The following is a 14,906-nucleotide window of genomic DNA, read 5'->3' on the forward strand; positions in this document are numbered from 1 at the left end:
GCAATTGTGCAAGGGTTAGTATCAGTGACATCTGAACTATTTTGTGGAGAAAAAGCAGTGTAATGTATGACTGTGAGCAGCACACCCCCAAAAAACAAATATATGTCTTGCTTTTAAAATCCCACTTGTTTCAATCTGAAAGCATTTGTGTGAGGGGCATTATCAGTGACATCTGAACTATGTAGTAGACAAAAAACAGGGTGCTCTTTGACTCTGAGCAGCACATCTAAAAAAATATATACAGTATCATTAGTAAGTGGCTTTTAAAATGGCAAGTGTTTCAATCTGAATGCAATTGTGCGAGGTGTAGTATCAGCGACATCTTTATTAAACGGCCAAACGTCAGGGAGCTCTTTGAATCTGAGCTCTACACCTGGCCAAAAAATACATATATATATATATCATCATCATCATCATCAACATTTATTTATATAGTGGCAGCAAATTCCGTAGCGCTTTACAATTGGGAACAAACATTAATAAGACAATACTGGGTAATACATACAGACAGAGAGGTAAGAGAACCCTGCTCGAAAGCTTACAATCTATATATATATATATATATATATATATATATATAAAATTTATTTTTAAGAATCAATTTTCTAAATTTGAAGTATATTGTGGAGCAGTGTCAGAAGAATTGTAAGGTAACATTTCCTCCTTTCCCTCATTGGGCGTTCACCTGGTGTGGTGGCAACTTTAAGTAGCTCCAACTTCAAGTAGCTTTACTCCACTTGTCAACAATGGGTCAGTCTACAAATCAGAAGCTTCCCAGTACCAGTATAGGCAGTAGTAGTACTTTTTCAACCTCTACTAGTAAAAAAGGTAAAGCGGGAAGAAAGTTTAACAAAGTGTGCTCAAAATCCAAACACTGTTTATCAATCTCAAAGAAAACATCACCTCTTTTTGTAAGGATTAAGGGAAAAGCTTCTCATGAATGTGGTGATTTGTTCAAGAAAATGAAAATAGCTAACATTCTATACACCACCCACAGTGGCAAGAAAATGTTTAGACCATGCCCACTTTTTGCTAGAATGACCATTGCATTGAGTGTTCAACACGTTCATGCAACTTCCTTAAATTCCCATGTACCACCTTCTCACTCACAGTGTAGGTCTGTCAGCTCCAAAACATCTGTAGCCTTTGTGATGCCACAATAAGTAGAGCTAGGGTTGTTGATCACCTCCTTCCTGTTATATCACTTGCAGCAATTTCATTAAAGTAGTTTATCAAAAGGTGGAAAAATTTGTATAGTAGCAACCAGCCCAGCATCAGCTAGCAGCCGAATGGATAGACACCTCATGCAATCTTCACTGTCAACACCTTCATCATCAACTTCCTTATTATTAGTACGTAGTCCAGCATCTAATTTTGAAATTCAACTGTACTCCTCTAATGCTATCCATGATTTCCGAGAGGCATCCTTGCGCACTGCCGCTGCTGTTGCTGCTAGGGGTGAGATTTACATACAGTGAAGCAAGAACAGTATGCATAGTTTTAAGCAACAATTGTCTGAGAAACAAGCATTTGCAAGAGAAACTAAGTATGACAGCCAGCATCCTGTTGCATAGTGGATCACTAAAGCCATGACAGCTATGTTAGCATTGGATGTGCGTTTAATTTCTTCAAAGATGCTTCAGGTTTAACCAATTAATTGAGCTCATGGACCTGATTCATTAAGAAAAGTAAAGCAAAAAAAATGAGTAACTTTGAACCTTGGCAAAACCATGTTGCATTGAGATTAGTTTATTATTTTGCACATAAGTTAAACACTGGCTGTTTTTTCATGTGTCACACAAATACTTGCTAGCTTTATTTTTACGCTGAAATTTAAAGTTGATCTTGGACATGCCCTACGCCAATTTTAAATCTGTCACCACATTTTAAATTTACCTCCCCCTCTAATGCAATATGTTTTTGCCAAGGTGTAAAGTTACTTTTGTTTTTTGCTTTCCTTTCCTTAATGAATCAGGCCCAATATGTGTTTCTTAATGAATCAGGTCCTGACAGTGTATCTAACAAAGTAAAAAAATTGGGCAGTGGCTTGTTCTTGAAAACTTAAACCTTAGGGTTGACTAAAGGAGCAATCCCACATAGACGGCAAGTTGTGTACCTTCGAAACACAGGACTGATAAAACATTTTCCAGGATGTTCTCTAATAACTCAGTTGTCCATTTGTAAAACTGATCTGTGTGGCAGATTTAGATGGCTGCCACTCCAAAAAATCTGTCTCACACAAGGAACCATGGCTCTCTGCTTCAGAATTTTACTGGTTGGCTTCTGAATAAGAATCAGTCAGTCACAGACCTTCTCCATGATTGCATGATAACAGAGGAAGACAGGGGAGATAAACATTCCAGAGCCTCTCTGCTCACCACACTATTTGTCTTGTGACGGTACCATGGTATGCGCATCACAGTGAGCAAATTATAAATCATTTTTTCACGGGATTGCACCTTTTAAGCTAGTTTAGCTAAAAAAAAAAAAAAGAGTAACAAAACTGTGGAGTTTTATTGAAGATCAGGTATAGAAAAAGAAACTTTATAGTATAAATCCCACTAGCAACGTTTTAAGTACAAAGCACATTAGTAACTACTGTGGAATCACAGTTCTGGAGATTTCAGGAACATTTTTAGGGATTAAACATCCATAAAACCTTAGTTTTCTCTACACTCAATAATAGGTACAGATTTTTGAATCCAAAGCCCCCAACTCCAGTCCTTAATTTATGCGATCAGGCACATTTTCTATTAATAATCTATTAATTTCATTGAGTTTAAGGATTGCCAATTACAAAGGAGACAGATAATGAAAATATTTAAAGCAAAAATAATAACAATTAAAGTGGAATCGTGGATGTGCCTATTACATGCATACAGTGACGTGTTATGCTGTAAGTGCGGAATTCTGTATGTGACTATAATTGTGTTTTTGCTGTAGAACTATTCACAGAGTGTTACAGTAATGACAAGGTCCTGGCAGAGAAACTGCTGGTCTATTCGTGTGAGTTCTGGGGGAACAGTAACTGCCTTGAGATAGCAGTGGAAGCAAAAGACCAGGAGTTTATAGCACACCCTGGGGTACAGGTAAGATACACATTGATATCACACGTCACACATGTCATGTCAGAAAACCATGTCACTCCTTGGCTAATACTGTGCCTAGATTTCCACCAAAACTCATGGGATTGTGTGGAAAAATGGTGTGTTTTGCAAAGGAGCAGAAATTTGGTTTAGCCAGTGGGTGATGTTTGGCAAAGTGGGGGTGTTCTTTTCTAAGTATGGAGTAGGCACACCAGAGGGCATTGTAAAAATGAGATTTCATTTTGTGGAGGGAAAGTATTAAAACTTAATAAAGGTGTAGAAAGAGCACCTTGCTAGACGGACTTTGTGAATGTGTGAGCTTTTTAAACATTGGGCAAAGTTCCACATGTATTAAATGCAGTCTTGAACACTATCATAATTAATTGAAGCCATTAATGAGGTTAAACCAAGAAGTTGGTTTACACACCTCTCTTTAGTGACCTAGTTTGCCCCAACAATATGGGCAGGTCTATTGCCTCTTCAACAGCCCCAATAAAAGCCTTTTCCATGCCTGTTTCCTGTCTCACATCCTGCCTAACCTATTCCTGAAAACACAACCTAGTCAGTTCCCTGACCCACATCTTATTCCCTGCTTTGTCCACGTATTAACACCAGTTGCAGTCCCTAGTATGTTGTCTGTCCAGAACCATAGCTAATCATCTTTGTTAGCCAACAGACTTCCAGTGCCCTTATAAACCACCTTCCCAGTGTTCTGATTTACAGAATATGATCATTAATGGACTGGCCAATGTCTATTTCACAGCGTTCACACTGTCCAGAACTAGAGACTTCTATTCCCTGTGTTGTGATCCACAGGCTTCCCAGTGAGCTAGCCCACAAAAGTCTCTGTGTGTAAACCCACAGTCTTCCCAATGTCCCAAACTACTATCTGCATCCTGTCTCAACTCACAGACTGTCTTTTATACCAACCCAGAACTTCCTCTCCAAGCAATGGTACGGAGAGATTTCTAGAGATACCAAAACATGGAAGATTATCTTGTCCCCTGTGCTGTTTCCCTTAATCTGCTGTGGATTCATATCTTTCAGGTATGGATCTTCAAAAAGCATAATACACACTAATAAATAGCAAAATCTTGTATAGTCTGCCAATATAAAATAAATATGTATTAACATTGATTTACACACCCAGATGTCCTAGTCTTAGATACAAGTTCCTTTATAAAACATTTAGCTTACTATAGAACATAATGGTCCCACATTCCAGTTAGTGAGAAGAAGTAAATAAAATAACTAGAGATGCTCAGGCTTGGTTCCCCGACAACTTAGCAGATCCGAGCCCCGAGCCGAGCCAGCTTGTTACTTTCGCGCGCCCTCGGTATTGAAAATGAGGCAAAACGTCATTGTTACATCGTCAGATCTCGCGAGTTTTGGAATCTATAAGTACCGCCCTCCACGGCGACCTAGCGCCTTTCACAGAAGGACACAGAAGATGTAGCACAGTTCTTGGCAGTCTCTAGTGCAGTTATCTAGGCAGCATCATAGGTAGAAAAGAAAGAGGAGGTGTAGCAGTGTTCTTCAAAGTCTCCAGTGACATTCAGGAGAGCTCCATTGCTCCATTGCTAATTGTCATTGCTGAAATAGAAATAATAGGGCTGGCAGGCTTGGTCTTCTAAATCTGCAGTCACATTGTACTGTGTTATATAGGTAACACACAAAGAGGAGAGCTCCATTGCTCCATTACTAATTGTCATTGCTGAAATACAAATAATAGGGCTGGCAGTCTTGGTCTAAATCTTCAGTCAAATTGTATGGTGTTATATAGCTAACACGCAAACAGTAGAGCTCCATTGCTAATTGTCTTTGCTGAAACAGAAATAATAGGGTTGGCAGTCTTGGTCTTCTAAATCTGCAGTCACATTGTACTTTGTTATATAGGTAACACACAAGCAGGAGAGCTCCATTGCTCCATTGCTAATTGTCATTGCTGAAATAGAAATAATGGGGCTGGCAGTCTTGGTCTAAATCTGCAGTCAAATTGTACGGTGTTATCTAGGTAACGCACAAAGACTAGAGCTCCATTGCTCCATTGCTAATTGTCATTGCTGAAATACAAATAATAGGGCTGGCAGTCTTGGTCTTCTAAATCTGCAGTCAAATTGTACGGTGTTATATAGGTAACACACAAAGAGGAGAGGTCCATTGCTCCATTGCTAATTCTCATTTCTGAAATACAAATAATAGGGCTGGCAGTGTTGTTTTTAATCTGCAGTCACATTGTACTGTGTTATCAAAACGGATTCACAGCAGTACACAGAAGACCAGGACGTGTTTGATCCTGCAACTGCTCATACAATTTCTCTGGGTTCCTAATATATGAGTGAATAACATAGGATTGTTTTCAACACAAGTGCATGGTGCAGGTATCTACTTCTCAGTAATGAGCAAAATGTTTTTATAAAGGAACATTTAGGATAAGACTGGGATAACTTATGGGTTATTATTTGATGCATTTATCAACACTTTACTCAATTGTGATATGTTTATGGCAACATGGAGCATCATATTAGTATAAAGTTGATTATGACTATAACATATCAATATATTTATATTTTACCCATTATTTTTTATATAATTCTTTATATTGCATTAAATTGATTCAACAACGCTTGATTCATCCATTAAATATACTGCTTTTCATCTACCACTTCCTTTTGGTTAACCTAAGTTGTGTGGCTTGGCAGATATCCATATAACTGCTGATAACTCCTTGTGATAGCTCCTTGTGAAGGTGAATTGAATTACCTATTTGTGTCTTTGTTCTGAATCTAGGAGAAATCGAGATGGAAAAAGAAGCTTTCTATTGAATTACTTTGATTTCTTCTCCTCCCCATTTGTTGTCTTCTCATGGACGGTTATTTCCTATATTGGATTTCTGCTACTCTTTGCATACGTCCTCCTGATGGATTTCCAGCGATCTCCTACTGGCATTGAGATCTCAGTCTATGTGTTGGTGTTTATTATGTTGTGTGAAGAGATAAGACAGGTACAGTATGACACCCACTGTGTGTAAGGATTGACACTAAGGGGTAAATGTATCAAGCTGAGAGTTTTCCAGCGGGTTTGAAACCTGGAGATGTTGCCTGTAGCAACCAATCAGATTCTAGCTTTCATTTTGTAGTATGTACTAAATAAATGATAGCTAGAATCTGATTGGTTTTTCAAACCCGCTGGAAAACTCTCAGCTGGATACATTTACCCCTAGGACTTCAACACATGGTTAAGAAATTATGATAGACTACTGATATGTAGCAATGAGCTCTATGTCCTATGTTTATTAATGAGCCCTTTTACAAAACCTAAATTTGTTATATCAGTCAGTGAGTACCAAGTCTACTCAAGCTATACTCAATAACGTGACACAATTAAATGTGTCCAAGCCAAAACCTTTGTAATATCATATAATATATGATATTATCAATGCGAAGATAGGACATTGCGACTGCTGCAAATTACTTCACTTACATGAGCGACTTGCACATTCCTGAATTTAAAGCGCAAACGCACGGACCCAGGTATAAAATTCATATTAACCTGCTCCGTGGGTTGCCGCTTTAAAAAAAACTAAACGCATATAACTGACGTCATATGCAGCAGTCGCGATCTCCTCTCTTCGGATTTACAGTGTGTCTTTTTACTGGTAAGTAGTTATTTTTTCTTTGTCGCTCTGTTCACTATAGGAATAATTCTGTAGGATTAAAGAGTGTCAGTGTTTACAGTACCGTTAACTCATACTACACCCTTCTGTAGCACAGTGCGTACTATTTTACAGCACAAAATTCTACCAGAATCTTTAGGCTGCTATAACTATATATAGCAATGCCTTCTACTTGTCACATATATACAAAGGAATGAAACACCTCTCTTTTGGCAGGTGTACATGAGTGGAGTGAAGTACTTTACTGATCTATGGAACATTATGGATATTTTCGCCATCCTGTTTTTTATTGTTGGGATTATTTTCAGGTGAGTCCCTTTTCTGTGTTTACAGTACATCCTTTTAGCCCTATGTTTACCATATGTATTTGTACACTAGATAGCACTGCACAATCCCTAGTTATCAGCAGGAAGTGAAAACTTATAATTTTTTTGTGGCAAGAGCTAAATAGATCAGAGTAATCCTAGAACACAGGCTGTTGGGGGACCCTACAACAATGGGGCATAGTAGGTGGTCCTGAAGTAAGGGGCACTTCAATCTGAAAGTGCTGAGAGAACAACTCCACCCCTACTATGCCCCTCCCAGAGGGAGCCATCTTCAGGTTTTTTTAATAACAAAGCCCAAAAGAGAGGGCCTAAAATGGTAAAACAAGAAACACCAAGGGGTAAATGTATCATACCCCGGTTTTGTCAACTCCCCCTTAAATTTAAGCTGCGAAGACGCCGAACTCGTGGGAGTTGACAAAACCGGGGTGTGATACATTTACCCCCAAAAGAGTAAAACAGGAAACCAGCAAACAATCAGAGTAAAAGGAGAGAGCACATTGTCCCCCAATGGACTAAAAGAAATGGATTTTAAAGTGAGTAAAAATCCTATTTTCTCTAGCGTGCCATTGGGGCACTCTGCAACAAGGGGACATACCAAAGCTGTCCCAAAGGGAGGGATTGCTCTAAAATGGCTGTGCGAAAATCCTTGCGCCCAAAGCTAACATCCTAAGATACAAAGCCATGCAACTTGTAGAATTTGTAAAACGTGTGTACAGACGACCACATAGAAGTCCGGCACAACTGTTTGGCCAAAGCACCATGACGCGCCGCCCATGGAGCACAGAGAGCCCTGGTCGAATGAGCTTCAAAATCCACTGGCACAGGCCTAGCTGACTGAACTTAAACCAAAAGAATAGTCACAGTGATTCATCGACCAAGACACCCCCTAGAGGCCGGCCAAGCACTCTTTTGCGCATCGTACAGCACAAACAAGATGGTAGTCTTGTGAACCGAGGAGAAAAAGACTGAACACCAAACTCCTGGTTTAAGTAAAAATGTGAGACCACTTTAGGAACAAATGAGGGCTTAGTGCAAAGCATTGCCTGGTCTGAACAAAACAGACGACTAAAGAGGGCCTTGGATGAGCAGATCAGGCCAAAGAGGTTACTGGAAGGGTGGGACTATGGCCATCCCCATGATGTCAGATTACCATGCTCAGTGCAGCCAATCTGGAGCCACCATAATGGCGGCCACTCCTTCCCTCTTTAGTTTCTTGAACATCATCGGTAGCATGGGAATCAGAGGAAACAAATACACCAGATGAAACCACCAGAGAGTCATTATGGCATAGGTGAACCTCGCATCAGGATCCGTGGACTTCATGCAGTAAAAAGTGAACTTGAAGTCTCGGCATGAGAACAATCTCCAGCTGACCTCAACATTGAACCCCTTTGTGAAGGGACCATTTCCCCAGGTGGATCCATTTGTGGCTGAGGTAAGGATGAATATGGCAAATATCACGAGAACATGGAGTTCCACCAAGAACATGATCCATGCCTTTTCCTTCATGGTCATGGCGTTGCGTATTCCCCCTGATGGTTCAGGTAGGCTACTGTCATTGCATTGTCTGATTGGACTTTCAGAGGCTTGCCAGCCAGAATCCCGAACCTGGACAAGCACCCTGTAGATCACCAGAATTTCCAGCACATTGATGGCAGCAGTACCTCCTAGGGGTCCCAAAGGCCCTGGAACCAAAGAGCACTGACACCATGCGACACCTAGACAGATTGGTGTCTGTAGTGTGCAGGGTCCACTCCCATGACTGGAAGGACCGACCCCTATTGAGATGTGACCTGGTCAACCACCACATGAGGGACTGATGAACGGTCACAGACAACCGGATGAACTGTTTGTCCAGGTGAAGGGAAGATCACTTTTGGAGGAGCTGAGAATGAACCTGGGCGAGGGGAACCACTTTGAAACTTGATACCATGGACCCAAGCAGCTTCATGCAATGGAGAAGGGACACCTCCAACCTGGCCAGGAGGGACATGGTCTTCGATAAAATTGAGAAAACTCTGACAGGAACACCTGCTGACACACTGTGTTGGGCCAAGAAAGTGCATAGTTTGTGCAGGAATTAAGAAAGACTTGTCAGCTGAGTGTGTTTTGTAAGAATGGAATGTGACGGAGCCTTCATCAACAGGTCATCTAGGTAAGGCAAAATAGTGATGCCCCGGGAAGGTAGGTGACCTGCCATGATGGCCACAACCTTCGAGAAAACCTGTGAGGCCGTAGCTAGGACAAAGGGCAAAGCCCGGAAATTGGTAATGTGCCTTGCAGACGCAAAGCAAAGAAGACACTGATGCCCCTCTCAGAGGAGGGAAAGGAGGTAAGCATCCTTTATGTCCAGAGAAGCAAGCAACTCTCCCCGTTCCATGCCTGTGATGACGGACTACAGTGATTCCATCCTCAAGCCTAGAACTGAAACCTGTTTGTTGAGCATTTTGAGGTTCAAGATCAGATGAAACAAGCTATCTGACTTTGGATCCAGAAAAAGGTTGGAGCAAAACCCACCCCCTTTCAAGAGGAGGAACTAGAATAATTACACCCAAAACCAGAAGATTTTGGATAGTGTCTCGGAGTGCCCTGCACCTGAAACTGCAGGAGAGCAGGCTTGTGGTGAAAAATCTGCGATGAGGGAAATACACAAGATCGATAACATAGCCCAGAGTGATAAACCGTCAAACCCATGAATCCAAGGATTGGCCCGCCATTGATCCTGAAACAGCCGAGTGAGGCATCATGCAGAAACCGTCTCTGCAGGCTTGAGATTCTGGTTCCTGGCAGACCCCCATCCCCAATGGAAACTACCCCTAGAGGAGGTGGACTGCTCCTGATGGGAGCTGCTCTTGACCTACTGAAGGGATGAAAGGACTGAAACCTGGGTTGTTTAGGTTTAGTTTTACTAAGAGGCAGAAATAAGGGCACCTATCACTCGAGGCCACTTTAATGATCTGGTCCAGCTGGGGTCTGAAAAGAGTCACCCCATCAAAGGGCAAAGACTCTAGCGTAAGTTTAGTGTCAGCATTCGATGACCAAGAGCGGAGTCACAAGGAATGTCTGGCCAGTATAATGAGCGCAGAGAGCTTGGAAGTAACAGACACCGTATCCAAAGATGCTTGTTCGGCTGATTTTCTTGCAAACCCTTAGCAAAGTGTTCCGCCCATGCCTGAATAGCTTTGTTTACCCAAACAGTAGACCTATCTGTTTTAATGAGGCTGCTGGCCACCATAAAAGCGGAACAAAACAGTCAAATTTTTTAATCAGTAGCATATCGGAGAGAAATACCACCCTGCACAGGGATAGCAGTGGTTTTGGTAAGACATGCTATCAGAGGATCTACCTTGGGAGAATTCTCCCATTTCACAGACTCCTCCAATGGCAAGGGGTAAAGGGATTTAAATTTTCTCGGCATATGGAACTTTTGGTCAGGCTTCTACCAAGCCTCCGAAACCATCTCTTAAAGCTGAGGGGGTGGAGGGAAAGGGACCTCTTGTCCACCATAAAGTTTGCGTCATCTGCGCTCTGAGAAGTAGAAGAATATCCAATGCCATAAGAGTCCTCCTCGTTAGAGTCCCTAAGCAACTTGCCCTCTTCATCATCCAAAATAATTGTCTAAACCGTCTCTGGAACATGACGTTTACTCATCATCCTATGGTGAAGGGGAGCGCTAAGGAGGCGTTCCAAGGAGGAAAAGCACCTAGCAAGACCATAGGCGTACTCAGCAACAGACAAAGCCAAATCAGCCCCAGCCTGGGACACACCACTAGTGGACGGTACCGATTGCAAAGGCAGAATGTGTGGTGCAGTAAAAGAGAAGGGTCACCTACCTCTCTGTGAGACATTATCTGAGTGAGTTTGACAATGGACACTGTCAGAGTCTTAAGCCAAATCGATTTTTCAACAGTTGCGGTTGAGTCGCAGGCAATCGTGGATCACTTTTCCACATGAATAATGCAGCAAGACTTTCCAGTGGACGCTTTAGTCTTTAAAGTCCCTTTCTAAGCCACAATGGTAAAGTTAAATTAACAATATTACCAGAGAAAAGACAGAACTGTTGTTTTCAGTAAACACAGAAGCTGTATAATACAGACAGATTGGTCACTGACACCTATATAGTAATTATAAATTAAATTGATATATAGGTGGGCTCACTCACACATACTCACACTACAAAGGATAGAAAGGAGTATGAAAACAGCAAACTAAACAGTGCATCAAGCCTAGAAAGTGCAAAAATTGTCACCAACAGGAGGAGCATAGCAGTAGAGAAACAGGCTGCTTAGAAAATAGCATCTCCGCTGAGGAAGCCTGTCAAGGAGAAGGGGGACAAAGACCTCCCTTTCTTACTTACCAGTGCCACCAGGCAGGAACATGATATTTCCCCATGTACCCTTTAAAAGATAAAAACAAAAATCCCTCCCTCTGGGAGTGATATAGTCGGGGTGGAGCTGTCTTCCTAACTAGCTGTCCTTCCAGACTGAAGTGCCCCTTACTCCTGGACCACCTACTATACCCCATTGCCGCAGTGTCCTCCAATGGTACATCAGAGAAAATGAGATTTTGTTTTGCTGTACAAAATACTTAAATGAGACTCAAGGGGTCTCATTTAAGTATTTTGTTATATTTATAAATTTCTTTGTTATATTTTATGGCTATTTAGGATTCATCCTATACTTTATGTGGCACAGCACTTTTTCTTACCAACCAGTCCCATTTGAAGCAGATACAAAAACAATCATAAAATAAATATATTCAGTCATATATAATGACTTGCCTTCAGTCCGAAGTTTGCAGAGAAAGGAGACAGACCATGTGGCACAGAATAGTCTGCACTCCCTCCTCCTGTCATGTACTGTGTGACATCCCTGCATTGTGCAAAGGAGGTCACTTGAAATGGAAGCAGTGGCCCCTGTTTAGTCTCAATCTCTGCTTTGTAAGATAAAGCAATAAAAAATGTCAGAGCTGTGAGCTGCAGGGGAAAGGGCACCAGGCAGCTGGTGGCCCACCTGTTGCCCTTCTCTCATATATACAGTATTGATTGGTCACTAGTTTAGAGACATTTTAATTCAGTATCAATAAACTGAATACAGATTTAATTATTGGCACAATGAAACCGTTTTCTATGGCTGTAGCTGGTGTCTGACCTTTTTCCTTTCTCCCCAGACTTTACAGCTCCAGTTCCAGCTCTCTATACATCGGCAGAGTCATTTTCTGCCTGGATTACATCATTTTCACTGTACGTCTTATTGACATCTTCACTGTCAGTCAAAACCTTGGACCAAAGATAATTATGCTACAAAGGATGGTGAGAACAGAAAATATATTTTCAATAACTCCAGTAGTGTTACTGATTCACTCTCTCAGCCTATATAACATAATAGATATATAAATGTTGCCCGAGAGCACCATATAAAGGACATGAAGATCCAGAGAGGGAACCAATGTAAACTAATCTGCCACCTGCTGGACAGAATTTCTCATGTTCTCCTAGTTTTGTCAATAACCCAAACCATATTTCTGCATTAGGAATGGGTGGTGGCATCCAGTACTTGACTTGATATTTGACTCTGGGCAATTCACAGCATTATATTAGGACCACTTCATACAAAGGTTATGTATTTATTTTACTTGCTTTCTTTTACATTCAGTCTCTTTTCTTTTCTTAGTTCATCGATGTCTTCTTCTTCCTCTTCCTCTTTGCTGTGTGGGTAATTGCGTTTGGAGTGGCTCGTCAGGGAATCCTGAGGTGGAATGAGCCCCGATGGGAATGGATTTTACGCTCTGTTATTTATGAGCCATATCTGGCAGTGTTTGGACAATTCTTTGATGATGTTGATGGTAATCTATTTTTATCCCTTAACTTGCTTTTATATGGTATAAGAAGGAAATAGAGGGATATTCTATAAATCTGGTATAATGGCAATGAATGGCAATGTTATTTAAATCTGTCTTTGGGATTGACCTTCTTCATACTACATATTCTGAAACAGGGGTTGGGTTCTATCAGAGTGCCGGCTAAAATCTAGTCAAGCCCAGGTGTGCCAGTTGGGTGTATATATATATATATATATATATATATATATATATATTGCAACAGAAGACAGGCAGGGCGCCTCAATGTGTATTATCAGATATATAATGTGATGAAATGTATTAAGCTGCGTACCGTAAAGTAATAATTGGTAGTTGATTCAAAAAAGAAGGGTCCTTCTCCAAGGCTACTCCTCCAAATATCCAGTGAATATGAAACAATGCAGAAAAAACCTAACATAGAGTAGTATTGTCATAGACTCAGGCATAAACTACACCTCATGTGGATCAATATACCACCTTAAAAAACTGGGCTTCCTTACAGTGAAACAATACATGAACCCATAGTGAAGGTAGATGATCTAGATGGAACACCCGTGTGAACACATCTAAATAAAAAAACATATAATCTGCGTACCAGATATTCCAATGGTAGACGACTCTTTGCAAATCAGGCATCTAGCAATTCCATCCCAACCTCGTTCAATGGCGGTAATGACAAGGAAAAGGTATGGTGTAAATACAATAATGGTTTATTAAGACAAAGTAAATGATGCACTTACATCAGGTACTGTGCCAAAGGCTGAAACAAGTGGTAGCTCAAGTGGTAGTTCAATATTTATATATATATATATATATATATATATATATATATATATATATTATGAACAAATAAAGGATATATCTGGCGCTGATCACCACAGCGTAGCTAACTTCCAATAGTAAAATGGAAAATGTATAAGTATACAATATATGACAATTGAGTCCCGTATCTACAGTATATAAAAAATCACTTGACTCTAGTGAGAGTGGCAGCCTCGATAGCCTGAAGCCAGATGGTTAGTCCGGACGGAATGGATTACTGCAACAGAAAAACAAGCAGGGCGCCTCTCAGTGATATATCAAATATACAAAGTGGAATAGAGCAATACCATGCGTACCGTGGGGTAAACAATGATGTGTCTTGTAGGAGATAGTGGAGTAGTCTTAGCTGTACTTGTAGTCCTCCAGATCTCCACCGATCAGTACCAAAATGTAGAAAAAACAACCATAGTATAACTCTGTATTATTATAGTGAGGGCAATATCCCCAAAATCCTATGGGGTGTGTGGGATTGATATCCCAAAGTTATACATTAGATGACACCCATATAAGTGCAATAAAAGATTTCTAAATCAGCGTACCAGATGTCATGGAGTATCCCACTTCTGGAGAATATTAAAACATGTGCAACACCAATGACTTCACAGTCACAACCTCCCAGGTATAGGGGTTTACATCTTTGCTAGATGTAAACCCCTATACCTGGGAGGTTGTGACTGTGAAGTCATTGGTGTTGCACATGTTTTAATATTCTCCAGAAGTGGGATACTCCATGACATCTGGTACGCTGATTTAGAAATCTTTTATTGCACTTATATGGGTGTCATCTAATGTATAACTTTGGGATATCAATCCCACACACCCCATAGGATTTTGGGGATATTGCCCTCACTATAATAATACAGAGTTATACTATGGTTGTTTTTTCTACATTTTGGTACTGATCGGTGGAGATCTGGAGGACTACAAGTACAGCTAAGACTACTCCACTATCTCCTACAAGACACATCATTGTTTACCCCACGGTACGCATGGTATTGCTCTATTCCACTTTGTATATTTGATATATCACTGAGAGGCGCCCTGCTTGTTTTTCTGTTGCATATATATATATATATACACATATGTAGGGATGCCTAGAGAAACTCATGGCCCCTATACAGCAACTTCATGGGGCCC

The 14,906-nt window shown here is 40.8% G+C and overlaps 1 protein-coding gene across 5 annotated transcripts in view; it reads left to right on the plus strand.

Moving 5' to 3' along the window:
- The window catches only part of LOC142098011 (transient receptor potential cation channel subfamily M member 8-like), a 77,096-nt gene that overhangs the window by 37,000 nt on the left and 25,190 nt on the right, over positions 1-14,906 (plus strand). For 3 of the 5 annotated variants that reach the window (XR_012678289.1, XR_012678290.1, XM_075180413.1), the window contains exons 15-20: positions 2,944-3,089; positions 4,021-4,133; positions 5,877-6,090; positions 6,979-7,070; positions 12,258-12,399; positions 12,761-12,932. Coding sequence is in view for 2 of the 5 variants with exons in the window: in XM_075180413.1 (XP_075036514.1) it covers positions 2,944-3,089; positions 4,021-4,133; positions 5,877-6,090; positions 6,979-7,070; positions 12,258-12,399; positions 12,761-12,932 (879 nt within the window). In the remaining 3 variants the exon portion in view is untranslated. Of the gene's footprint in view, positions 1-2,943; positions 3,090-3,998; positions 4,134-5,876; positions 6,091-6,978; positions 7,071-12,257; positions 12,400-12,760; positions 12,933-14,906 lie in introns of those variants that run through there. The other 2 variants (XR_012678291.1, XM_075180415.1) reach the window with 2 other exon arrangements.

Source organism: Mixophyes fleayi, chromosome 7, assembly GCF_038048845.1.
Source record: "Mixophyes fleayi isolate aMixFle1 chromosome 7, aMixFle1.hap1, whole genome shotgun sequence".
Classification (NCBI taxonomy): domain Eukaryota; kingdom Metazoa; phylum Chordata; class Amphibia; order Anura; family Limnodynastidae; genus Mixophyes; species Mixophyes fleayi.